Source organism: Mirounga leonina, unplaced genomic scaffold (assembly GCF_011800145.1).
Source record: "Mirounga leonina isolate KUSES-001 unplaced genomic scaffold, KU_Mleo_1.0 Mir_151, whole genome shotgun sequence".
In the NCBI taxonomy this organism is placed as follows: domain Eukaryota; kingdom Metazoa; phylum Chordata; class Mammalia; order Carnivora; family Phocidae; genus Mirounga; species Mirounga leonina.
Window position 1 is genome coordinate 85,747,636 of NW_023270377.1, and position 27,943 is coordinate 85,775,578.

Below are 27,943 nucleotides of genomic sequence, written 5' to 3' on the forward strand. Positions count from 1 at the left end.
ATCACGACCTGAGCTGAAGACAGATGCTTAACCAAGTGAGCCACCCAGGAGCCCCAATTATTTGTCCTTTAACATATTTTATTGTACGTGAAAAACAAAGTATGCTACCTTTTCTGAGCTATTTTCACAGCAGTTAGATGAACCATCATAGAAATGTCCAAATTGATTAATCTCCTTATTTTGGATAAATAGTGATAAATAGTGAAGACTAATATCAACAGTCCTTTTACTCATCTTGTATAGTCTCTGAATGTAGGTCAATTTCTGGAGATATATATACACATATATATAATTTATAGATACTATGCTTTTTCCAAATATATATGCTATGTTTATATATATGTGTGTGTGTGTATTTTTTTTCAAATAGTTGTAATATAGTTTTCAGGCAAAGCCCAGTAAAGAGCATAAAAACTATTTCTTGTCATTTGCATTCACTTTCTTTTGGCAAGAAAAGACAGGAGGTTAAATTGGAATAAATCAGGATTCATATCCACCTAAAAGTATAAAGTTGATGCTTCTTTTAGAAATACATGTATTTAATCACAAGGAAAGGCTAAATAACCAAAAATATTCTTGGTCATCCTATGTCTAAACATCACTATTAATTCTCTTCTATGTTTTCTATTGTGTACTTGTGAATAATGTCTTAGCACTCTTTGTTGTTGTTATTGTTGCATAGTATGGTTTGCAGAACGATGTGAATGTTACCCTTTGGTAAATTTTATTTACAATGCAGAATGTAGCAATGGGACATCATAAAAGCATTTAATGGTCTTTTAACTATAATTTAACTTTGCCAGTATTCATGCATAAAATCACACATTTTCACAAATCTTGATAAAAAGATATAGGTCCAAATGTCACTATTTTTCTTCCCACAAAGAGAGGCTTGACACAAAACTAGGGCATTCTGTTCTGGACTAGAGTGCTCCTTTTTGCATTTGAGTTTTTATTGTGATTAAATGTATAATTTTTGTAATAGAAAAACACTTTTAGAGGGCAAGAGACATTCCTTATGTGAGAGAAATAAATTTTTCTACTTAGAACAAATAAATAATGTTTTGGAAAAGTTAGTTTTATGGGTATTCTTTAAAGCAAATTAAAAAAATAGGTAAAAACTTAATACTAAGTGTATTCTACTTACTGCATACCTATTTAGTACTTACTCTATGACAGGTACCATGCCCAACTGGAGCTGTTGACAGCCTCTGAAGAGCCATTCCTAGTGGGAATTAAGCAAGGTACACTAAGAAGAAAGGTTTATTTTTCTGTTCTTTCTTCCTCTTTCATTGTTTTGCTTCTCTTTATTGTTTGTTTTTATTTTTAAATTTACTCTATAAGGAATAAAACAGGAATAGCTTTCTGACAAAGGAATAGAAAACAATAGATACTCTTCTTATAATACTCAACAAAACAAAGCAAAACAATCTCCCCCTAACGTGAAAACCAAACAGGTGAGCAAGCAAGCAAACAAAAAACCCAATAAACTTGGCCAAAGATACAGTAGATCCAAAGTACTTTTTACATTTTAACAGCAATTCATTTTATTAAGTAGACATAAGGTGCAATTAATATAATCATCTAATTCTGGTATCCCATCTTCTCAGTTCTCTGTCAATTGCCTGTACCTAATCTCTGTTCTTGTCATTGCATTATCCTGTTTACTTCAGATATAGAAATGTGTTCCATGGAAGAAGGACCAGAGAACAGCAGATATAGGAAAAATTAAACAATGCCAAGGGAAGAAGTAAAAAGTCATTAGTCAGCAGTAAGACAAATTATTCTAAGGGAAAGCCCTTGCAAAATGATTATATTGTTAGGGGGTTAGAAATTGTGAAATGTAAAGACTATATATAAAGTAAACAAGAAAAACATCATTTGGATATAGTAGGAAATTATTCAATATAAAGTGGATTAAATGCTTAAAAGGGTCCCAACTAATACATATAATAAAAATAAACAAATGAATAAAAGTTGAACCAGACTTTCTCCAGTCCTCTTTCTGTCCTCTGATCCTATGTGAATTCACAACACACAACAGAATTCACAAGCTTTGATTAATCGATGTTATCACTGATAACATTTCTAAATGTTCTGAATTCTGAGCATTTCTGAATTTGCTACTGAGTTCTAGATCAAAGGAGATAGGATGTGCTGATTGACTAAACGCTGGTAACACTCAAGATACTTGAATATATGTTTTGTGATTTCTTACTCAGAGTCTAATTCAGCAGAAGTGTCAGGTTTTTCTACAAAAGTTTATTCATAATGGTATTTATTTAGAAAGATGTAACCCTGATTTTATTGGGTGATCTCAGCAGTGGCCTTTACGTGTCATACCTGCGGTTCATGGCAGCATGGTTCCCACAAGATCCTGGAAAGTCAGTCCATTAGCAGAGGAATGGTGTTTGATTTGGATTGTAAGTTCTGCTAGTGCAAGGACCATGTCTATTTTCTATATAGTTATTTGCATAGTGCTGAGTGGAGTGGCTGTTACATTATCTGTAGCTATTAAGGGAATGAACTAATCCAAACTGCCTGGGCTACTGCTCCTCTGAGCTAGGAAAAATCTAGAGGAATATCAACAAAGCTCACTACATAATACAGGAAAGAGGAAACTATTCAAGGGCTGTTTTTGATATTAATAACATGTGTGACCTCAGAGTAGTCACCTTTCCTATCTTTAACTTATCTGTAAAATATAGCAAACTCGAAGAAATGATTTGAGTGTTCCTTCCAGTTCCAACAATCTAGGAGTTTCTAATTAAGGAGCAGCAAAATGACTGAAAGGGCAGAGATCAATATTTGCAGGTCAAAAAAGACCTCAAGGCTCATTCAAGCAAAGTGCATCCTGACAATGGACCACTGACAGCCAACCCCCAGCATGAAACACTAATTCTATTTTTGGCAGCTGGAGATGGGGATGTGGAGGTCAAAAGTATGTCAGGTCAAAAAGCACTGACATCAACAACCCTTTGTAACCAGCAACTAACCTGAAACTCATAGGTATTTCCACACAATTAGAGTGAAAAGGGTTTGATGAACCTTTGGCCTTTCTGTATTCCCTTCCTCCACACGTATATGGATTGCATTATTTCTGATTGTGCTTTCTAAAAACATATCCAAAAAGCAACGTAGGATTTGTCTCTTGAGTCTGTGTTATTATTATGGAAGTCAACTGTTGCCTGATCAAAGTTGTCTATGTCAGCAAAACCTCCTTCCCTTTCCTTCCTATTGTCAAAAGTTTGTCAAACAAGAGTCAGAAAACGTGTAAAACAAATCGATATTAAGAGCTTTTATTATTTATCCTTTGAAACTTCTAATTGACTATTAGTTGTGCTTTTCACTGCAATATGTATATTTTAACGTGTTTATAGATAATGACAGTAAAGATAAGTTGAGGCTTATGCAAAGAGAAAAACTTAATTTGCCTGGAAATTTTTTACTTTCCAGGTTTAATTGGGTACTTGCATCACACTTCGTTTTCTTCTCAGTTGTACATACTTCCTAATACTGGTCAAGTGGCAGGAATTAAAGTTGCACCCAAACCTGCTTTATCTCAACGGAATCCCCATGTCTCAGTTGAAACAGCATGCTGTCAAACAGGTATAGCGCTTTCGAAGGAAAGCAGTCAAAAATGTGCATTGAAATGCTGTAGTTTGAGAAATAAAATGAATCTCAAGTTCGTTTTCTTAGTGGCTCTGTCCAGAGTAACTCTGTTTCAGTTTTAAGCACTAATAATGTTTCTTTAACAGTTCTCAGTATACCCCCATCCCCCCCTGCCTTCCTTTTCCTTCTCATCCTGTGTCTGCAGCTGCCTGGCAACTTTTCTGTGTGGAAAGGCAGGGTAAGCTCTCTAGCAGTCCTTGGAATGATAGCTACAGCAAATCCTAGCAACCTGGCTCTCAGGCCAACTCTCCTTTACACACGTCCCTTCACGAGACAGACTGTCGGGCTTGGTTTGTTCAGACATACACCCTCCCCCTAACATGACTTTCAGGTGTGTAGTGCATGACTTGTTATTATCTGTGGTAAAAAACAAAAAACAAACAAACAAAAACAACCCAACAGCTCAAAGAAAATAATCAAGTTAGCAGAAACGGAATCTGATGTTTGATCACATGTATCACATGTTTGATCACAATGGCTCTAATTGGGAAGTATAAGATTACCGCTGACTGATAATTAATATTCGTGTGTTGTTTTAGACCAGAAAGTAAGAATGATTGGTTCTACTTTGTTTAATTTATCTCAGTGAAAGATTTCATAACATTCTATATTTGATGAATTAATTTATTTAACTTGTCAGTGTTAATAACTCTGATTAGAATGAAGAAATTATAATGGGCCATAGAAACAAACAGAATTTGAACAGTAACTCTTGCTATTCTCTCTTCACTAATAATATACTTTATTAATTTTCTTTTTCACTAAAGTATATATGATGGGGAATAAAAGCATTTCATAGAAAATTATATTTATGTTTCCCTTTTATATATAGTCCATTATAATTTGATAGTCATTCGAAACCTGGAAAAATATTTAATTTTAAAACTCTAATTTGGTCTATATCTTTATCAACCTCATTAGATTCTCATAAAAACTATCTGTTTTGGTGAGTTGGTCATTTTCAGTGAAGAACTACAACATGCAAGTGATTTGATGTGAGACAATTTTATCCAATTTTATTTTGACACTGGCCTTATTTTAGTTTTAGACCATGTATCTGTTATAAATGATAACTATGTATCTATTAATTTTAATATTGGATATGTTTATTATGTATTATTATGGCTTTGTGATATGAAACTATTCCTTATTATAATTTTTGTCTTAAAATATCTGCTTGACATGCATCTAAATGCATGTGTTATGTCCACTTGACCACTGAAACATACCTAAGCATCCATTCTTCTACCCAATTACTGTGAAGAGTTTTTATACCATTTAGGTCTTTGTTAGTAACATCTACTCACATTCCTAAACTAGGTCCCAAATTTTATTTTATAGATAGAATTGAGAATAATTCATAGTTGATGTTTTTAAATATAAGTCATCACCTTTCATTTTTACGCTATGCTATGCTAGCGTATTGTATGCTAACCCATTACTTCCACAATTTTACACCACAATTTTGAGTCATGTGTCATTCACATATGGCCATTTGATTGGTGATCACTAAAAAGGAATTTTGTTTTTGCTGTATTATTCTTATAACAATGTGTGGACAATACATCCTTGATTTTCTTCTATTCAGGGCAGTTAAAAAGTAAAGCAGATGATGTAGAAGAGATCATACGGTTGTTACTCTCCCTAATTTACTTAGTAGTTTTATTATTAGGAGGCACTACATATTTAGAATGTAGCAAATTTAGAATATACATTAGAATACAAAATCTTCTGGGTATTCACTGCTCTGATTATCTTTCGTAACTTTTCCCTTTTAAGAGTTGACAGTGGAATTCAGGGCTGCTTCATATATTGCAGAAGTGAATGAGTCACTGATTTTCCGTCATAGAACTTGAGTACATGGTAAGTCTTTGGTTGTTCTGTTCCTGGCTACTTTCTCTACTACTTTGCAATTTTGAGATGGGAGGTAATTGGTGGTAATAGTATAGAAGAAGCAGAATCTGGATGTCCTTAGCCTGGTTTGTGGGCACTCCTCATTTTACTGCCAAGACTTAAGTGAATATAGGTTTCCTAATAGCTGACCTCCTAGTTGACTGAATGGGATCATGTCAGAAAGACACCTACTTACTTCATACCAATGAAAGAATAAATATTTCAGAGAATGCAGAGGTCTGTGGACACTTGAGAAAGAAATATTTGTAATATGAGTATCATTCTAAATTTACCCTTCCTGCCCTACTATAGCCCCATATTCTTTGAACTCTACCACTCAGTCCGAAGTTTGTGAATTTTTAGTATGAAGTAAAATAGGAAAAATACCTTTTTATATTTCCTCTATGGTACATTTTTTGTAAAACAGTAAAAATGACTAGGTGAAATAACACACATAATAACTTTAGAAGAAAAGAAAAGAAAGAAAACATACACTTTTAAAGGTGGAAGGAGTCATCTTTTTAGACACTAAATGGTTTGATATACAAGGGAACATCAAATTTAAAATTTACAATATGGCAAAAATGACATAAAGGACATATTTTATAATCACAGTGTAAGTACAGAATGGCAAATTTCACATATTCTTGGCAATTTCCCTTAGAGTCACCTTTGTGTTCTTTGATCCAGTCTAATTTTAATAGCTTCTAAGGAACATCCAAATATGTTTCTCGATAATCCTGCTCTCATAAACAGCTAGCTCATAGTGCTGGCATTCATCTGAATTGTTTAAACCAGTAAATGGCACAGAGTGTTTAAGCTTTCCTTTGCTTTTCATTCATCCTGTTCCTTAGTTTTATTCTTTATAGTTTCCCTTACATCCATTTCAAGCTTCAAAATATCAAATATGAAACATTTTTCAACCTTAGTTCTTAGGCAAGAGTTATGGATAAGGAAAAAATAAGCCATCAACTACTAAGATTTCTGAGTTTTAACTCTTTACCCATTTCTGAATGGCTAACTAAAATTTTAGGTTTTTGACTGATCATATTTAAAAACTCAAGTGGTCATACAAACAACTTTTTTTTTTTTTTTTTTAATTCCACTGATTCATGTTCATGCCTCAGATGGTTTGGGAAAGTTTTTAAACTATAACTGTACTATGTGGAAAAATAAAAACAAAACAAGGCAAAAACAGTAAAAAAAAATCCTCAACACGTTTAAAATGGTTCGAGAAACCCTTTTAAAGAGAGAAATCCGCTGCAAAACACACTACCAATCCCTTGCTCTATGATTCCCTGCCTAGGGACATCTTTGCATTCACTTTCCCTTCTTATGCAAGGGGTAATGACTTTGGGGATTGTTTTGGGTTTTGTTTCTGCTGAGTCACTATATTTTGCATCTTTGTCCCCAGGTGCTACTCAGCATAAAAGTTAAAAGAGCAATTCAGAAAGCTTCGCATTTGTGTGTTGAGCAGAGGAAACCATTTCCCTAATAGAAGCTCAGTTACTTAGCTTGTCCTTCCCTGCCGGGAAGGAAGCTTCCAGGGAGGGAAGGTATCAAAGCTGCTTTGCCGAGAGAAGCATCTCAGCGCTGTAGCTGGTAATTCCGAGCTGGCTCTTAAATGCGGAGCTTCCTAGGCGCCTGGCTGGCTCAGCCCAATGCAGAAGTCTCCTCCTTCTCTAAAGACCCAAATCCCCACAGAACCAGCTTTCGAGTTACTTCCCCTTCAAGGAGACGGGAATAATTGTGATTTGTGGTGCTCTCAGTTCGCGGTGGTATTTTCCTGTTGTGTTGAATGCCCCTTCCTAAGTAATAGATGTGATTTATGTGGACGACGAAGGGGTGTGTGGTGGATTCGGTGATTAATCAGTGAATTCCCATCCGCTGGCATCTCTCACTGCCCCTCTTTGCGTGATGTAAGATCAGACGTACTCTGCATTGAAAAGTCAAGGCACACGAGCGGCTCGCTGGCGCTCACTCTCTCTCTCTCTCCCACACGCACGCATCCGTACACCTTGCACATCCTGCTCCAGGCAGGAGAAGGCAGACTGGCTGGGCTCATTGAGCGGAAGAATTTCCAGTGACATCTGTAAATGACGCTGCTCGATTCGGGGCTCCGAGCCGCCGCCGCCGCCGCCGCCGCCGCCGGGCCGAGGGCGCCGCGGAGCAGTCTCCAACGCAGGCTTCCTTACCGAACGACCACAATGTCCGAGTTTCTCCTCGCCTTACTCGCTCTCTCGGGACTATTGCCTATCGCCAAGGTGCTGACCGTGGGAGCCGACGGAGGTAAGGAAATAACTGCATCCTGGCTTCCCCTTTCTTCCTCGGCTTTGCTGCTGGGCGACGCCTGTAGATAAGGGAGTGTGAAACTTCAGTCCTTGTGGCCCCGCGCCCCGGGACTGGTTGGCCACAGTGCCCTGGCCTCGCGGGCGGAGAGGTGCGGTGGGCGACTTCTGAACCAGGTTCCTCCCACCCCCAGCTTTTTTCTTGGGCCATTTACCGGTCCTGATTTTGTCCCCCACTGGGACCGTTTGGGCTTGACTGCGCGCTTCTGCCCGCGCAACCCAAGCGCTGCAGATGTTGGGATCAGAATTCGCTTTTCCAAGACTTCCCTCGGCGCTCACTCTTCATAGCTTTGAGCTTTTGCAGGCTCAGGCTTCTCCGCGTTGTGTGTGCTCCCTTAACTTAGCTCTTGGTTAACTTCCCTGCTTGCTGCACCCAGGGTGTGTGGAGGGGGGAAAGCGCCGACTCAGGCCCCTTTCGCTTCCATAGTCCCTTCCCGAGGCAGACTCAAGCACGATTCCTGTCATCAGCCAAGAGGCTTAGGCTTTCAAGGCGCTTCTGGGCTCAGGCACCTGCTTGAACTTGACTTTCTTTGATTCTGAAGGTCTGTGGCACAGCTCATGGTACCAGACGATGTTTACCCACCACTGGCGTTTTGCCGTTGTTTGTTTCCAAATAGCTGATGAATGGTAGAAGTTTAAATGGGAATGTGTATGGGGAGCAGAGTAGAGAGGAGGTGGGAATGATAATAAACCTAGATTGTGTAAACTTTTGATCTGGAAACCCAGGAATCCCTGTGCAAGTTTGACAATCTTTGACAACAGTTACACGGAGGAAAAAAAGGCAGGGGTGGGGGGGGAAGGTAGATGAATATTTGGGCCCTTGGCATTGGAATGGTTAACTCCCTAGAGTAAAATCAGGAGTATCATAGATCTAGGTTTCATATATATATATATATATATATATATATATATATATATATATATATATGATATTTTGGTTTGTTGCTGTTGTCAATGATATTTAATTAGAAAAAAAAAAAAAAGAGAAATAACAAAGATAGAAAGGATCCTGAATCCCGATGTCAAGTAAATAGGGAAAATGTTGCACTGGGAGATTTACTGACTGTGTTCATATGAAGCGAATTATGAATTGACTAAAAATTATTGCTTCATTATAGGAAAGAACAGGAGAATGAATTGTAGTGTTTCTATCCAACCTGCTGTTGGCAACCAGATTATGGTCTTTATAATGTGCTCACACATTTCCTTTACCAGTGGTGAGACTAATATTAGTTCCTTTAGAAAATTTGACATTAACTGAGTGATAATCTTTTAAACGTATCATTGCCACCTAACCACATAGCTTCTAAACTTGTCTTAACTTGCCTTGAAGTTGGTGTGGAATAGTTGAAAACTATACTGATAAAATGGGAGCACATAGCTCTAACTTGAAATGATGATGTCTTTGATCTGCAACAATCAGCTCTCAACCTTCCTTAGGAAGAATCTTTGAAGTTGGACCAGAGCAGATGAACAGAATGAAGCTTTTCAGCCCCGTGAGCTAGCAGAATATAATGGCATTGCAGACTCCTGCTCTTGGGCTTTTTCTGATTGAGTCCCCAATCTCTGCAAATTTGACCTCATCTAGAGCTAAGTCCTCAGTGATTTTGGATGTGTTTATGAGGGAGGGAGTTGTTACTGCAATGATTAGAATGGATACCTGAAGAGAATTGTATAGATCATAAAAAGTTAAACATGAAGACCCCGATTTTCTCCTGAGATAGAAAACTAAGTATCTTAAAAGATAAAAATTCGGTGCAAATTTAATTGTTCCATGAGGACAGGGACAGCTAAGATATAAACAGGGCATATGGAAAAGGATTGTTACTTTTTCCTAGAACTGAAATAGTGTCATATATCACCATGTCAGCATAAAAAGTACTATTATAAGACAGCACAAGTAAAAATAGTTGTAGACCAACACTTGGCCACTATCATATATATTTAACACAACTTTCCTAACTGTTAGAAAGGAGCTAAAATTGTCACAGCTATCTGTCAGAAGTAAAAAGGGTGGGTCCCACTTGGAAAAAGGGGAAAAAAAGAGAAAATCTTCTTTAAAGTTAAAAAAGAAAGTGCTGCTGCATTATGACAAACTTTCCTCAGTGAAGTGCTGAAACAGACGATATGGGAATATAAACTCAAGAAAGAGGTTAATGAGATGTAGCTTTCTGCACAGGTTTATGTCAGTTGCCCTTGAAGAATAAAACAGGCATGTGAATTACACAGGTGTGTTTTGTAGTGCAAGAGACAGCTTCATGCCAGAAAATGAAAAATCACTTTCAGGTTCTCCAAATATATATTGGGTAATGGGTGACTTCTTAAACTGTGTGAACTAGATAGAAATGGTTGTATTACCTTCTACTTGTGTTGCTCCTTGTTTTGTAAGTTTATGAGTATAAACTCAAACATTTTTTTTTTTTTTAAAAAAACAAGAGTACTTTAAGGTATTTGCTTGTGTTTGATCCACACACATCCACTTGTCCTTCTAATTCCACATTGTTTATTTTCTTGGTTTATATTGATTTTGATACAGAGTTAAGCTAATGTACATGTCAGTTCTTATTAGATTTCATCACATCTAAAGAAGGAAACATCTTTGTAACTCTTAACAGCAAAACGTGAAGGATAGATCATATTCACTTAGGATCAACCAATATGTCATATAACAATGTCGTATCATAGTATTGCTTGATAGGGATTAAGACTTAAAAGGAAGTGTATTTTAAATAGTCAAATTTTCTGAAAATAAAGGGGATTGAGAAATCTAAAACTAGTCTTTTTTAAATTCCTGAGTCTGATAAGATGGGGAAACATATTTTCAAACAATTAAAGTTAATGCTGTTATAATCATTTAAATGTATATGTCTATAGAGCCATCTAAAAATGGCAATCATGTGTATGTCAAAATTTTAATCTTCCTTCCCTTAAAGAAGAATGAACTGCGATCCATATTTCTTTGTATTCCACAAATATACAAGTTTTGTTTTGAAGAAGTCTCTGTAATCTTTGAGATTTCTTCTTCTTTCTCTCTTTTCTCAAGCTTAAATTGAAACTGGTAGGAATGGAAGGAAACAATGGGAAAACAAAGAACAATTTCAATATGTTAAAACAAGAGAAAGAATGTGAATTGCAGTGAACAGAGTAAGTGAGGGAAAGAAAAATGGGGAAAAAGCAAGTGATAAATTTAGGAAAAGACTAAATCCAAATTAGTATTTCCTAAAGAAGAGATTAAAGTATCTTTAGACAAAATAATAATTTTTAAAATAATTATTTTCTTCTCATTTCATAATAAATATCGTATGAAAATGTTTGCAGTATAAAAAATAATTTAAAGAAACTTCCATCAATGTGAGGTTAGATATAATCAAACCTCTAAGAATGGGGAGATACATGCAAATTTGCAGAAAACTCAAATGTTAAGAATGCGAGAATTATTAAGATGGAAGTGATTTTTTTTTTTTAACTGGAAGTGAAGGAACTCTATCTTCTTAGAGTGGGGGATGAGTGATATGGTGAATATATTCTTAAGTATGATATGATACTTTCTAAATACTACTTGTCATTTATGGTGGAGACGTGCAGAAATTTTTAGTTTGCAAGTGTATTGGATCCAGGACATTGATTTCTTACTATTTGCCTTGTCATTTTCTTTTCAGAGCCTTGCGTATACCATAAAGATAGGCTCCATTTAAAGTTACCTGGATTGAATATGATTTGGTCTTCTACAATAATTGCAATGGTCGAGGGGTCTCTGTATCTTCCTTCCATTCTATATATTACTATGATCAATTTGTTTTCATGATTCTACTATTAATTTTTACATCTTACATGAAATGTGCACTCCCCTTTCTTCAATTCCTTCCTAGTAATAGGGATTTTGTATAGTAAAAAGTACCAACCAGATGTATTGAAAGATTTCTCTATCTTCTGTAGCTCTCTGTCAAAACAATTCTTGTACAGAGGAAATACTTGTCTTCATTTTAGATAGGTGCATTCAAAGAAAGTAGAATTAATGCTAAAAGTTAAACATGATTGTACCAACATGATGTTATTAAACTAATTTAGCAGTGAGTGCAACCCACTTACTATATACATAATATAGATCATATTAAATAATATATATTTAAAATCTTCTTTAAGATTATATATACATATCTTATTTAAAATGGCTGCCTTGGCACAAACATCCTTTAAAAACACTACTCTAGCTTAAAAATTAGAGAGAGAATTTTTATATGAAACTTTCATTTTTCCAAATTCCAGAAAATATATGTCTGTCTTTGTGATATTGCCTCCTTGAAAAACAAAAATATGAAATTGAAAAACTTTAACAATTATTTTTCAACTCCCAAGACCCAACATGCAATATTCTAATGATGAATTTCCAATGTAACAAATATTTTGTTGTAACAAAATATGACAGTGGAGGATATAAATGTTAAAATGAATTTGCTTTTGAAATACCTGTAATTATGATGCCCTCCATGCTTATAATTTGAAACAATGCTTTTAGCAGCTGGAATGCTAAACAAAACTAAAGTGAAAGGTTGAGTACTCCTATAATGAGTTAACCAGAGTACATACTGGACCAAACTTCTATCAGGAAATAGTCATGTTTACTCTAGGCAGTTCAAAAACTACCTAGAAGAAGAAATCAGAGTCCCCATATTTAATCTAAGAATAATGACAAAAACCACCTGATGCACAGAGAGTGCAAATAACAAGGTGTTCTTGTTTGTTTTTTTTTTGGTGGGGAATGGAGGACAAAACTAATCAAACAGAAAAGTACTGGGATATCTTTGAATCCTTTTTTTTTAAATTTCCATGTGGATTGTTATTCTCCAAATATAACCTATATAAAAACCCATTAACTAGATGCATAGGGATGAATTGCCACATACCAATCACAAATCTAAGGGTCTACAGGCCTTGGGGGACATTTTCCAGTTGTTTTAGTTAGGACGGAGATCTTTAGAGCTTGTTAGTTCCTTGGGGGGAAAAATGTTCTATTATTTAAATATTAAACTATGAACATATCTCTAAAAATTAGAGTTTTAAAAAATTACTTTTGGACTAATCCACGTGTGGCAATGAGTGTATCTACCTCATGTGCTTTTTTTTTTTTTTTAAAGATTTTATTTATTTATTTAAGAGAGAGAGAAACAGCATGAGAGGGGAGAGGGTCAGAGGGAGAAGCAAGCTCTTATAAGTATCACCAGTGCAAAAGGCTAATGCTTAAGTTGGTAATGATTTTGTTACTTATATTGTTCAATAATTATGCCCTCATATTTGTTGAATGATATATTTGGGGTTTCTCGAATATTCCAAAATAGTTGTAAATATGCAGCACTTGTCAAAGGTGTCTTTTACCTGTAGAAACAATGAAAAGTAATTCGATTAATATATTCTTACTGTACAGTCATCTGTTTAATCTTATTTTTCTCAGATATAATCATGTACGTATGAAAGTTTCCATTAATACATGACTAATATTATAACTATATCCTTTATAGAAAACGGGTTGAGAAAGTACCTTTTTATATGAGATTTCTTCTAACTTTATTAAGTAAGAGAAAAAAGAAGAAAAAATACTTGAAGAAGATAGAGTGCGTTGCCTTGCTAAGATGCCGACATTACATTTTATCTCACAGTGCATTCTTATTAACAGTCAGACATCGCTTCCTGAGATGCATGCACCTCATTGTCCTGGCTGGCTTAGCGTTCAGACCAAAGACAGGTATTGTTGAAACACGACCTCATTTTAGTCGAAAGAATATGCTTCTTTTTAGGTAAGATCAAGGTACCACAGATCGTCTCTTGTTTTATTCTTACAATCAATAGGACGTTCCTTCCTAACTTTTCCACATTGCATTGACATCCTTCAAGACTTCCAAGACAGCTTAACTTGAGAAATATGAATACATAATTCCTTAAGAATTTTTCTACCACTGAGTTTTTCTTTAATGACAATTTGTCATCGTAGCCCCTTCTTCTTAAAATGAGAAAAGATAGCTAAAAATGGGGGTGGGGGAGAAGAGGAGAAGTAAAACTTAGTTGTGGTTGCTTGCTTTGAGTGTTCCAAGGGTATTTTAAGATATTTGTGAGAAAGAAAAACTGTAGGTATAAGGCTGATAACAGAAATGGGTTTAGAATGGTCTGTTTTCTTTAGAAATTAGGATCTATAAGGAAAGGAAGGACAAAGATGCTGAAATAGTGCATTGACAGTAAGGATTTATTGAAACTTCTGTCCACACAGACCAAGTAACTGAGGCAATTAGGAACCTCAGACTTTTGCTAAAATATGCATTCTGGAAATTTAAAAAAGATTTGGATTTTAGATTATCTAAGACCTTGTGTGCATTTTCTAAAGCTTTTAATGGTATATTTTATTGGTATGAAAATGTTAAAATAGCAAGTATGCTTTATTAAAATATTCCACTTTGCTCAACTCTATTAAATTTTAAGGCATTTTCTCATAATTAAGCTCTTGAAAGTACAGTGATAACGATGCCAACTCATGGGTGAGATTTTTGCCTCTTCAGGTAAAAATATTATGATCGTGCCTGCTGGGCATTTGTATTTCTCAGATTGTTTTTAAAAAAATAACTGAGATTTATAGATAGAGTTACTAACTCAGAATTCAGGCTCTTTGGCTGAGTCCTTGTATTGTTATTTTAACAAAAAGGCTAGCAGTTCACCAGCACCATGTTGATGGCGCATAATGTTAGTGCATACAAATCTTCCTTGGGAGAAAATATGTTGATTTAATCCAACATTGGCTAACATTAAGGATAAGTGGAATTTATAATTTAAACATTTTGTATCTGTCCATATTTAGATATAGTTCTTTCCCCTACTAGGATGTTTTCTTCCTATTTGCGCTTGTTAAGGATATTGTCAACTATTTTGAAATTAATCCTCGTAGTGTAAGAACCAAAATCTTAGCACCTTTTCCATTCTTCTTGCTTGCTCTCATTGCTGGGAGAACATAAGGTTATAAAGAGCATGAGGGTTTTCTCTTATGTGTATTTTAATCTGGGTGCCTGTGAAAACACCACCAGACTTTTCCAGAAAACCACTCCAACCAATTCCATAAAAGAGACAAAGTAGTCTCCCTTACACCTTTCATGAGAGCAAGGAAAATAATGTATGTGAAAACATTATATCCTATATTTCACTATAAAACCAGAAATCCCTTACATGTTCAGGATGCTTTAATTTTTTTCATTTTTTCCCCTATTGAATCCATATGATTCCCAATCCATGTGGTTGGTGGTCATTCACTTACATATCCACTCATTCAACAAAGTAGAGCAAATATGTGCCGGGTACTGTTCTAGAAGTTAGGAGTGAGGCAAGTGAGCACGTTAGACAATGTAACTGGTTTGATTTAGCTTACATTTTAGTGCAGGAGGAAACAGTCAGCAAATAATCAAATAATATTTTGTTCTAAGAAGAAATAAAAAGTAATGTAATGCAATCAAGATAAGTAATTGGTGGTTGTAATCATAGAAGGCCTTTTGAGAAGGATGGCCTATTTGCTGATACAAGAGAATGAGAGGGAACAAGTATGTGTAGTTCGGAAGGAGAAGCTTTCCATGCAAACCCTTGAGAGGGAGTCAAGAATTTGGTATTTTAGAGAGAGAGAAAATCTGTGTGTTTGAAGTGAACTGTGTGTGTTTGGGAAAGAGGATGAGTAGGAAAAGGCATATTTATGGTAAAGCCATTAACAGGTCACAAAGGACAATGCAGATCAAGGTGAGGCATTTGGATTTTGTTATTATTATAACAGGTAGCAATTGGATGTTTAATCAGAGATGACGTGACACAACTTAATTTTTAAGAGCTCATGCTTGTTGCTGCTGAATGAAGGAGGATAAGAGGGCTACAGTAATCCAGTTAAAGCGTTGTCAGAATTGTCCTAGAGAGAGATGTTGGTGGCTTAAATGAGGAGATGGCAGTGTAGATGAGGACCAGGTAGAGAAGCAACTCATATCTTTAATTTAGGAAGATTTTCTATAACACTGAATGCAGCACCAGTCAATATAATGAGAGGATAAGGCTATATCCTTAAATACAGCCTCAAACTATTATCTTTGAAAGTAAAGGTTAACAGTGAGGGCCATTTAAAAATGAATGCATTCCTTTTTCCAGCACCTTTTATTGATTTGCATGAAACATGTTTCTCAGTGTAAAGCATGTGATGGCCACATGTGAACCCTGCAATATTGCTTGCCTTATTACCTTTTCCCTTATATTTCAGAATTTCTAATATACCATCTTCCCTATTATTCCATGTTTTCCCATACCATGTCTGTAGAATGGAATTAGTAGAGTTGGACTCATAGTATTCTTTGGGGCTTTAGTTAAAATAATGCACTTAGTGATAGTCTAAGCATTAGTAAAAATGGCAGTAATTATTTTTTTCTTTTATTTCTGCTAATCTAAATGAATATAACAGCGGAAGGAATAGGCATTGGCCTGTGTGATGAAGATTAATTTGTGCATTTTTTCCCCTTGAAATCCTCAAAGTTTTCAAGGAAGAACTCATTTTCATTGTCCCCAAATTCTTGACATGACTGAGAAGAATTTGTGCTGATAGTCGAGTTCCCACTAATGAATATTTGATTAAAGGGAAGAAATTGTTAAGAATGCTGCTATTGGCTATATTCATTACCCTGCCTGGAATTTCCAAGAAAACTGTAGAAAGAAAGGGGGTAGTGACAGTAAATGGTGGAAAATCTACTGGGTAAGCATTTATGACCTAGTGGGTATTCCTCTTTGTCAGTCAGGGCCCTTGGATTATTCTGTACCCAGACATTCACTGAATAACTGTTACAGTAACTACTATGTACCATTCAGTGTGATTTATAGACTAGGGAAAGAAACAACTAAACAAGGAGAACCAGGACAAGCAATGAAACACTAGTTTAACAATTGTGCAAGTTTGGATTTTCAGGAAAAGATTGCTTATGGTGACAAAACAAACTCATTTGGGTCTATTGAGTTCTTGTTGGAGCTAGAAAGGAAAAAGAGTTGAGAGAAAGGAGAGAGAAAGGTATTATAAAGCTGATGGTAAAGGAAAAAATATCAGAGCCCAGAAGGTCTGTGAGAATGAAGAAAGGAACGCAGTGTTTGAAGGAAATACTGTTAGTATGAAGCTGAGTGAGTTACTCTACACCCTAAGTTATTTAAAAATTGTTTCAGGATTTGATTCCATTGATTTTTTTTTTATTGTTCCTTTCCTTTTGCTCTCTTTCCTGTTATCTACCTTGAGAAAAAGTCAGAAATTGTTTTTAAAACTTCATATTCAAATCTGCATTCCAAAGTGCAAATTTAGCCCCCCAAATATTCCCACTCAGTTTCTTTTTCAGTTATACAGGTCATCTAGTGCCAAGAAAGCAACTGGGAGTAATCAACCTTTTTGACACTATTTACCTTATGTTGCTAGCAGCAGCGTTGTGGAGGAAAGACTTCACTTCATTCAGAGAAATTACCTTGGAAGAGCTACATGATCATTACATAGAATGTTTAAAAAGACAACTTGCTTTCTAGTTTTTCAAACACGATACATCTTTTGATTAAAGAAGGGAAGACATGTACTACAGACATTAGGTTAAAATAAAGAGAGCCAAAGCTCAGGCATTTTAAATTTTATAAATAAGGTATTGAAACAACAACAACAACAAGACATTGAAACAAAGGATCTTAACCAATTTATTTGTTGTGTAAAGAGCTTACATGCAGGTTTAGCAGACATTTGCTAGAAGCATGTGCAGAAATCGAATTTGTGTATAACTTTAAGTTCAGCCCATTTTTCATTCCTATTGTCAAAATCCCCTTTAATAATTTGGCTCCAAAATTTCAGTAGTAAAATCAACATTTTGCTTAGAAATAAGTTAAATATGAAATAAACACCAAAATCTTATTAAATTTTTGAGTGACTGAACCAAATGAAATTTGAGGCTGAAAGATTTTGCATTAATATTTAATTTGGGACTCGCTGTAAATTTGTTTGCTGTGTACTTTAGCAGGGGGGGTGCCAAAAAGTTTGGAAATAAATTAATCTGAGTAATTGAAAACAGCAGGAAGGGGAAGGGTTACTTGTATATTTGTGAGTAGGAGGCATGATTTATGCTCCCTGACTAGAACTCTGCTCACATCACACAGAGGTCTGCTGAAGGGCTTTTTTTTTCCTTTCATAGGGAAAGCACTATGGGAAAAAGTTCAAAATGAGTATAAGGGAGTTATTTCTATTTTAGGTAAAGCAAAAAATAATTACTGACTGCACGCTCAGAATAAAAGGCATTGGGCAGGAAATGTTGTGACCCCTTGGAACAGACTTAAACCTGCTATAAAGAGCCAAGGAAGATAAACAAAGCTTATTCAGATAGCAGTTAAGATGGCGAAACACCTGAAAAATCTAGCAATAGCAAGCAAATCACTTAAGTCAAAAATAAACTTTCAGAGATTGAAGCTGCTTGAGTTCACCAAGATTTAGAGATGAATGCCAAAGAGGATTAGTAAAACTCTCTTTCGTGTGAAATGCAGCAGGATTGGCTCTATCGCCAAGTCCCAGACTCTCGCTTGAGTCACCCTGTGAGTGTGGAACTCAGTATACAATAGTAATATTTTCTTAAAAAGCAGGAAATCCTATAAAGGAACCTGAAGCAGCAATCCTGCGCTCTTCCCTCCCTTCTGCCAGTGAGAGCAAATGATAGGCCACATTTCTTCTATAGTTACCTGGAGAGAAATAGATTGCCTATGGCTTTCTGAAATCTCCACTCAGAGAAAAGGCTGCCTAGATCTCTTTGCTCATCATGTTAGGTAATGGCACTCAGACATATCTGACTCAACTTTATGAATTGAAGGGCAAGATACAGGGCAAGTGTTACAAACACAAATTCATACAGTACCCAGGCTAGTCAGAAGGTGCCCCACGGGGTGACGTGTAAATTAGAGAACACCCACATTGTCCAAAGGAGCAGCTGATATGTGACTGGAGCAGATTGTGGCCTTGGGTGAATGTGAGCCAAGCGTTGCCAGACCTTTAAATAGTTTAAGAGTGGCCCGGAATCTGAATTATTATGCATAATGCCTCAAGTTTTAAATATTGCCCGTCAAGATAAAAAGCAACACACACACACACACAACACAAAGAAAATCATATTGTAGGGGTCAAAAACACAAGTTGATGGATTGAACACCCAAGCTGACAGCCTGTCACCCATGTGGAGTCCTCCAGTTGCAGGCATCAGCATAGGGTTGGACTGGGTCACAGCAGAAAGACATTTTACTAGGTGCATTGCAAACCAAAAGTGGCCCTAGAGAGCTGAGCATAATGCCTTGAAATTTGGAGTGCATAATTGTTACAGGTCATGGCTTTGGGAGGAAGGATATCAAAGATGAATTTCAACAGTGTCCTGCATCTGTGCCTTCAAAACTTCCTCTCTCCTTTGAGACATAAAGGCAGGATCGGGAGGAGAGAATGTGGATACAGAGAAAATTCTTAAAGACCCCGCAGAAAATGAATGCTGTTAGACCCAACTGTGACTTGAAGCAGAAACATGACACTGAAAGTGATCAAAGAAACAAAGCTCTCTTAAAAATGGTGAGGACATGCTATGTGGATGATTTCAGTTAGCCTCGGCACTCCAGGGACCTCATGAAAAACATTCTAGATGGTAAGTAACAGCCATTTGGTGAGAACAGTGTTGCTGTGCCACACATATCATTATTGAAATGTGGAATGAGGGGCGCCCGGGGGGCTCAGTCAGGCGGTGAAGTGTCTGACTCTCGATTTAGGGTGCGGTCATGATCTCAGGGTGGTGAGTGAGCCCCAAGTGTGGGGCTCCATGCTGAGCATGGAACCTGCTTAAGATTCTCTCTCTCCCTTTCTCCCTCACCTTGTACTCTCTCTGTCTCCCCCCCCCAAAAAAAATGTGGAATGAAAAAATGAAAAGAGTATAAGGGAGAAGAAAAATACAGTGAAGAAAAGATGGCCGAGGTATGATCCTAATGGGTAGACATATTCTTATGCTGAGACACAAATGGAATCCCATTTAGGTTTGTGTTTCATCTTCCCTTTCTTTGGGAAAGCCGTGACTTAGTAAGAGCCAAGTGTGTACTCTATTTCCATGCATTGTCTTTAGATTTCATACCTGTGTCGACATAAGAATTAGTATATCCAAACTGACTATTTGAATCAGCTTTTTTTAAAAAAGAAAACTTTTTATTTTGAAAAAAATTCAGACTTGGAAAAAATGTATACAACAAATACAGCGAGTTGCCATATTCTCTTCACTTAGCCGCTCCTAATGTTAACATATTGTAGAACTATAATACAATTACTAAAACAAAAAGTTAACATTGGTACAATAAATATTAGTAACTCAACTATAGATTTTATATTTCACTAGTTTTTTTTTACTAATGAACTGCTTCTATCCCAACATCCAATCCAGGATTCAACACTGTATCAAGTTGCCATATCTCCTTAGACCTCCAGATTTTGGCAATCTCTGTCTTTGGTTTACTTTCATGACTTGGGCTCCGTCGAAAAATCCTGGCCAGTTATTTTGTAGAATGTCCCACAATTTGGTTTACCTGAGATTTTTTTATGGTTATGTATTTTTGACTAGAATGTCACATAAGAAATCTGCCCTCTTCATTGTATGGTATCAGGAGATGCATGTCAATATGCCTTATTATTGGTGATGTTAACCTTGATCACTTAGATGAGATGATGCCCTTCTAATTCTTTCTACTTTATTTATTGGAATTCTTCTGTGAGAAAAAGTTGTTCTTTCTTTCTCTTTCTCTCTCTCTTTCTCTCTCTCTTTTTCTTTCTTTCTTTCTTTCTTTCTTTCTTTCTTTCTTTCTTTCTTTCTTTCTTTCTTTCTTTCTTTCTTTCTTTCTTTCTCTTTCTTTCTCTCTCTCTTTCCCTCCCTCCCTTCCTTCTTTCCTTCCATCAATATAGACTCACAGGTATTTATTTTATTATTTGTGTTATAGTTTAATACTATCATTGCTTGTGTTCTTGCTTAAATTGTTCTACTTTTGGCCATTGGGAAGTCTTTCAGATTGGCTACTGTGGCCCTTTTGAGATAGCCCCATCCTTTTTTGAGCATTTTTTTTTTTCTTTCTAATCCAACCAGATGATTCAAGGTCGTCTTGATTTTCCCTGTTTTTGCCCTGGAATCAACTGCTACTCCAATATCATGGGATATTGGAACTTCAGACACTTTTAGGTGGATGTGATCTCTTCAGTATCATAAGATTATCTTAAGGGTGGTAAACAATTGCAAGAATAATTCCTCTACTGATGTGTTTTGATGTTGCAAAAGAAATCATTTTGCTGAGTTCTTTAATTTAATTTAATTTATTATTTTTTTTATTTTAAAGATTTTATTTATTTCAGAGAGAGAGTGCATGTGAGAGAGAGCATGAGCAGGGATGAGGGGCAGAGGGAGAGGGAGAAGCAGACTCCCCACTGAGCAGGGAGCCCTATGCAGGGCTTGATCCCAGGACCCCAGGATCATGATTCAAGCTGCAGGCAGCTGCTTGATTAACTGAGCCACCCAGGCACCCCTCAGTTCCTCAATTCTTTAGTTTTAATACAGTAATCCCTGTAGTGATTGATTGTTGACTAAAATTCTTAATTAGTGTGATTATGGGGGATGATGCTTTTTAAGGCATTCAAAATATCGCTGTCTCCAAAGTTTCTTAAAAAGCGCATACATTTTATAAAATCAATTAATATATATTGATCTTTTCTCAGAAGACCTGTGTTAGGTACTTTTTTTTTTTAAAGCATCTCTGCCCTCAGGAGTTGATGGTCTAATTCAGATAATTCATAAATCTTATGACTTAAATTCCAAGGTCATATAAGGGATGATAAAGGATTTGGTCAGACCTGGCAGGTGAGGCCATGGGCCTATAGTGATTTTGTATCTTGTCTTTTGGATGGACAGTGAATAGAAAAGCATACCCCAGAGATAGTGAATGGGTTTGATCTTTTGGACAAATCTTGACTGATTGGTAGTTATTCAGATTGCTGTATTGAGAGAGATTCTATAGTTGAGTCTAGGTTCTTTAGTAAAGGACACATTGATGAGTTGGTGATGTTTCCAGTGATCAAGTCAGAAGACATATAGGAGTGTTAGTATCTGGCTTACTTACCATTTCCGGTTTAGTTAGCATGATAGGAGCATAGTATGAGTCTCTTGTGATTAAAAAAGATAGCTCTTGCCCATGACTCATGGGTAAGATGAACCAATGAACCAATGGATAAAATTCCAGCTAATGAAAAATAGCTTTGTATAAAAACAAGTGTCTAGAATCTTTTCAAAAGGCCTAGAATCTCCACGTTTTCAATGTATGTAGTTTTTAATTTTCTTCCTTTATAGTGCCACCATGAACATCATATTGCTGGAGTTTGTTTGTTTTTAAGCCTTTCTGGGGGTTGATGAGGCCTCATTCTTCCTAATCATTTTCAGTTTCTCCTAACTTTGAGCTGCAGTTTGTTGTTTTTTTTTTTTCCCTCACTGTAAGATCCTCCCCCATCTGCTAAAAGAGCCAAACACAACCTCACTCTCCAAAGAGTCTGATTCATCTTAGGTGCTTGGATACATCCAGTTTTAATGATATATTGTCTAAAAAAATATAGATGTGAGATTATTGATCCAACCATCAGTTTAGCTTCTGATAATAGCTCTAGGAAGGTAGTGAGAAACAGAACTAGTTGGAAAGCAATGCAACACCCATATTGAATTTTTAACAACTTAATACATTTTAGGAAATGATCCATCTGAAAGGCATTATGGCTTGCTGAGAAAAGCTGTACACTGGGAACCGGGAGAAGTGGGCTCAATTCCCAGCTCTGCAACTGACTCACTCTTTGTCCTTGGGCAAGTCACTTAGCCTCTCTCTGTGTCTACTTCCTGCCTGGTAAAATAAGGAGAATAATGCATAAAGACTCCCACCTCACCAAGATGTGTTGAAGCTGTATTCTGTAACCTCTGAAGGATCTTTCTTCCTCCTGCTGGCTAATGGCAAACTTATTTTTATTAGCATCTAGTTTGATTGAATTTTGCAAAAAGAGCATGAAACTACCACTAACTTGAAAGAATCCTTTAATCCTTTAATTTACACTGGAGTTCTATTGCAGTACATATTGCTTTGTGTTAACATATTCAATGCTAGGAGGAGGACTTGTAGATCCTGTATCTACAAAAATATCTGTTGCCTCAATCTACTTGAGTGTCAACTATGTAGTCTTGTCCTGAGCACTGCAGAGCCCACTAGAAGAATAGAAGATGAAATCCTGGAGAGAAGAGGTTTACATATAAGAAACAATGAGAGAATATGACCTAGCAGTATTTATTCAAAAATGCTATTGTTAAGGTTAGAGTTTAGACAATGAGGAAATCAATATAGGCTGAAAAATCACAGAACAACGTCTTGGAATACATTGAATAAATTCCTCTCATCCCATGACATCTTCCCTGATTCCTCCAGCAAAAATGATCATTTCCTTCATTTACCATCCTCTTTGTTGGCTCATTTTACATTTCTCCAGTTTTCTCTAAATGTATTTTATAGTTTTTTTAAATATCTTTTTTCTTTTTAAATACTAGGTAATCATAGATCATACTTTTTCTTTGTTATTTTGTCTCTTAATTCATTTGTATTGAACAGTACCCCATCACATTTTTTCATGATCTTTATCTTTTGAAATAATTATGCCAATTATAGAATATCTTGTATTCTGAATTTGTTTTATTTCCTCATTATTTTATTTATCTTGGTCCTGAATCACTAATATTTTCCTTTTTTTTTTAAAGATTATTTATTTATTTATTTGACAGAGAGAGAGACAGACACAGAGAGAGCACAAGCAAGGAGAACAGCAGAGGGAGAGGGAAAAGCAGGCTCTTCTCTGAGCAGGGAGCCCGATGTGGGGCTCAGTCTCAGGAACTTGAGATCATGACCTGAGCTGAAGGCAGACGCTTAACGACTGAGCCACCCAGGCGCCCCTCACCAATGTTTTCTGTAAACTGGATATTAGATCTACAGGCTAGACTAGATTACGATTGAATGTTTATGGACAGAATATTCCCTAGGTTCTGATATTAGGTATTGTATACATGGTAGAATTAACGATGCAAACACTAAGAGAAACAGAAAGTGCTCCATAGCTTCGGCTTTGCTGAAATGCTCTGCAGTAATGCTGTGTGCTGTGGTAGAGAAAAAGACTGCACTTATTAGCTGTATTATCTTTGATAATTACATTATCTCTTCAAATCTCAGTTTCCTTATGGATGAAATGTGTGATTTCTACCATAAAGTCTTGAGGTTTTGAGAAAATACCTATAAAGTGTCTTTTTATAGTAGGCACTCAATTAATGAAAGTTTATTAGTACTGGCAGTAGTAATAATGGTTGCTTTTGTAATGTATTCAGTCATATGGTCTTGTATGATGAATATGTTTAAGAATGGTATTCATCCTATGAACAGAATGCAATATTGTTCATCCCAGGATTCCCATTGTAACAGACGAATGTTTCCTGTCTGTTGGTTGGTTGGTTGGTTGGGTGGTTGTTTTAATATGCCCGCATATAGTATGATATAAACGGGAGACACCATTCTAGTAGTTTATAAATATTCTAATAAAGTTAAGACATTATCCTTAGGCAAAAGGCTGTATTTCTCTAAAAACTCTCCAAATTCTTTGTTTCGAGATCATCTTGTGCTTTCTACCACTTTAATATAAGAAGAGGAAAATATATAAAAGATCCAGGAACCTACACTTGAGTTATTCCCAGTAATTTAAAAATGAAACAAAACAAAAACACAAAAACTAAAACAAACAAAACAAAACAAAAATCACATTAGGGTTGAGATTAAGAGATTAAGTTTTGAAGTCAGTCAGTTTGGATTCCAGTCCAAGCTTTATCACTTATTAGTGGTATCACATTGGCCAAGATACATAATCTCTTTGAAATTCTGTATGCTTATTTGCAAAAAAGCTCAAAGAGATGTAAGTATAGAATAGAGATATATAAACCACCAACTCACAATCACTGTAGTTATTATTACATTTTATTACTGTATATATGTATTTACTGCCTATAGTTGGCAGTTAATATCTCTTAAAAGCCAGTGAAATTATAGTAGGAAGAGCAGAACTGTTGCAGAGTCTGCAAAAGGATTAGGCAGAGGAATGGTAGGGAGGAATGACATCCACGTCTCACTCAGTTTACCAAGCTTTGTGCCCTAGTCTGGGGTTACATTGGACCAGAGGGGGTTACTTTTTCTAATTAGCATAAAGATGTCATGTAAGCTATTGCTGTCCTAGATGGGAACCTTCTTTTTTTTAAGATTTTATTTATTTATTTGACAGAGAGAGACAGTGAGAGAGGGAACACAAGCAGGGGGCAGTGGGAGAGGGAGAAGCAGGCTTCCCGCTGAACAGAGAGCCTGATGTGGGGCTCGATCCCAGGACCCTGGGATCATGACCTGGGCCGAAGGCAGACGCTTAACCGACTGAGCCACCCAGGCGCCCCAAGATGGGAACCTTCTAAACACAGGGAATTGAAGGTACAAAGTTAGTGAGGAGCAAGAGAATTGACCTAAAATAAGTAGTTTTGTGGTTCACTATGGTTAATTCAAGAACTCTTGAACAGTAAGATGTGTAGAAAATGTTCTTTATAATTCAGTGGACCTAAGGTGGGCTTTTTAAAGTCATCTCTAGAAGAAGTCATCTAAAATCTAAATAGGGGCACCTGGGTGGTATAGTTGGTTAAGCATCAAACTCTTGGTTTTGGCTCAGGTCATAATCTCAGGGTCATGAGATCTAGCTCTGAGTTGGGCTCTGTGCTCAGCATGGAGTCTGCTTGGGTTTCATTCTCCCTCTCCCTCTGCCCCTCCTTCCCTCCTCAAATAAATAAATAAATCTTTTTTTTTTTTTTTAGGATTTTGTTTATTTATTTGACAGAGAGATAGAGAGAGAACACAAGTAGGCAGAGTGGCAGGCAGAGGGAGAGGGAGAAGCAGGCTCTCCACCGAGCCAGGAGCCCGACGCGAGGCTCAATCCCAAGACCCCAGGATCATGACCTGAGCCGAAGGCAGCCGATTAACCGATTGAGCCACACAGGCGCCCCAATAAATAAATCTTTAAAAAAATAAAATCTCTAAATATAATTGATGAACTACTTTATAATAGAAAAGAAACGTCAAAGAATAACTTTCGGTATATATTTTCCTACTCCCTTCTGACATTAGTCTCTAAAAATATAATTTATTTTTTCTTCAAATAGCTTACAATGACATTTTGACTACAGTAAAACAGAGAGTTACTCCCACAACTTGCTAACTTAGCAGTAGTGCTTCAAGTCCTGACTTTGTGTTCATGTATTGAATGTCCTGTGGGGATACGCTGCTATGTTGTATCTGAAAGTAGAAAGAATAACTTATTGGTAATCTAGACTACTTCTCTGATTTGGGGGGTGATAATAAAATGGCATTTTTTTTTTTTGTTTTTATGGGTTAAAAACAAAAGTTTTCAAGTTTTTATTATTTATTTTTACCCATATAAGGCTTTTGCATTTGCCTTAAAAAATAAACAGGTGGGGGCGCCTGGGTGGCTCAGGTCGTGATCCTGGAGTCCCTGGATCGAGTCCCGCATCGGGCTCTCTGCTCGGCAGGGAGTCTGCTTCTCCCTCTGACCCTCCCCCCTCTCATGTGCTCTCTCTCATTCTCTCTCTCTCTCAAATAAAAATAAATAAAATCTTTAAAAAAAAATAAAAATAAAAAAATAAAATAAACAGGTGGGGGCAGGAGGAACATTCGTTGCTTCTTTTATTCTCCACAGGCATTACTATATTTATTAAAAATGCTAATTTTTTTTTCCATGAAGAATGATGTGATTGTATAATGCCAAGTAAATGTTTAATGCCTCTAAGTGATAAATTTACGTAAAGGGTAGTTTGCTTTCTCATCAGAGTGTGTGTGCTAAAGATTTTCTGTCAGAAAGTCAGAATGAAGAGAAAATCAAGGCTTAGCTTTGTGTCTTTTAATACGACACATATCATTCTATACAGCTTTTGAAAACGACTGAACCCGGTATCATTTTTGAATGTTAACATTGTACTCTGCTGGTGCTATTATTTTCTCTCCAGGTAGGGGGACTATGAGGGATGCCTGATAGGCACGCTTTACTTCTCATTAGGAAGAGCTACTCTTTACGTAAAATAATCTGAAAATTTAAAAGTATGTTTTTTTCATTATTTTTGTCTTTTAAACCCCAAACTGCTAAAATTTTGCTTTCCTGCAAGGCAATAAAGACAAATAGTTCTAGGCAAAATATGTACAATGTTAATCTTGGGTTTCCTTTACTAAAGAAACATAATTTGTTAGAGTAAGCCAATAGTTGAAGATTTTTTGTATCTGATCAGTTTATAGATACTACAAAAAATGTTTTTGAAAATAGAAGAAGATGCCCTCTTTAAATAAGCATTACTTTTATGTTGCTACTATAAGCAATACAGAATTACTATAGAGACTGTCCAAGTTATACTGTTTTAATCTTGCTATTATATTTTCTACATGGTGGATTCAAGCCTTGCTCTAGTATTATAGAAATAGGAGAAAAAGACATTAGAACATTTCTAGGGTGTTAAAGTGAGTTAACATCATAAGCACCAACTGTCAGCAAGCTTTGGGGAGCCAGCAGGGAACCATGTTTTCTCACATAATGGATGTGTGGTCACGGATCTCATTAAGCAATAACAATCTTTGGGAAATGGTTGTTTCCTCCCCAAGTCCACTCTAAATGTACTCTTTCCTAGTCCACTGAGGTTCATGCTGCTTATAAGGTCATCATGCTCTTTTTTTTTTTTTTGAGGTATTTTATGTTTTGTAACAGAAGAATCCTATCACATAAAAATTGAGATATTTGTCTCTCAAAAATCCATTGAAAAGGAAACCAGTGCTTGAGACTCACTAGGAAAGTTCTTGGATAAGCA

General features: G+C 36.2%; 1 protein-coding gene across 1 annotated transcript in view; it reads left to right on the forward strand.

Moving 5' to 3' along the window:
* The first annotated feature begins 7,316 nt into the window (after window positions 1-7,316).
* LRP1B (LDL receptor related protein 1B) overlaps window positions 7,317-27,943 on the forward strand; it is a 1,834,834-nt gene continuing 1,814,207 nt past the window's right edge. The window contains exon 1 of the mRNA XM_035008121.1: window positions 7,317-7,854. Coding sequence (XP_034864012.1) covers window positions 7,662-7,854 — 193 coding nt within the window. The 5' untranslated portion in view covers window positions 7,317-7,661. The remainder of the gene's footprint in view (window positions 7,855-27,943) is intronic.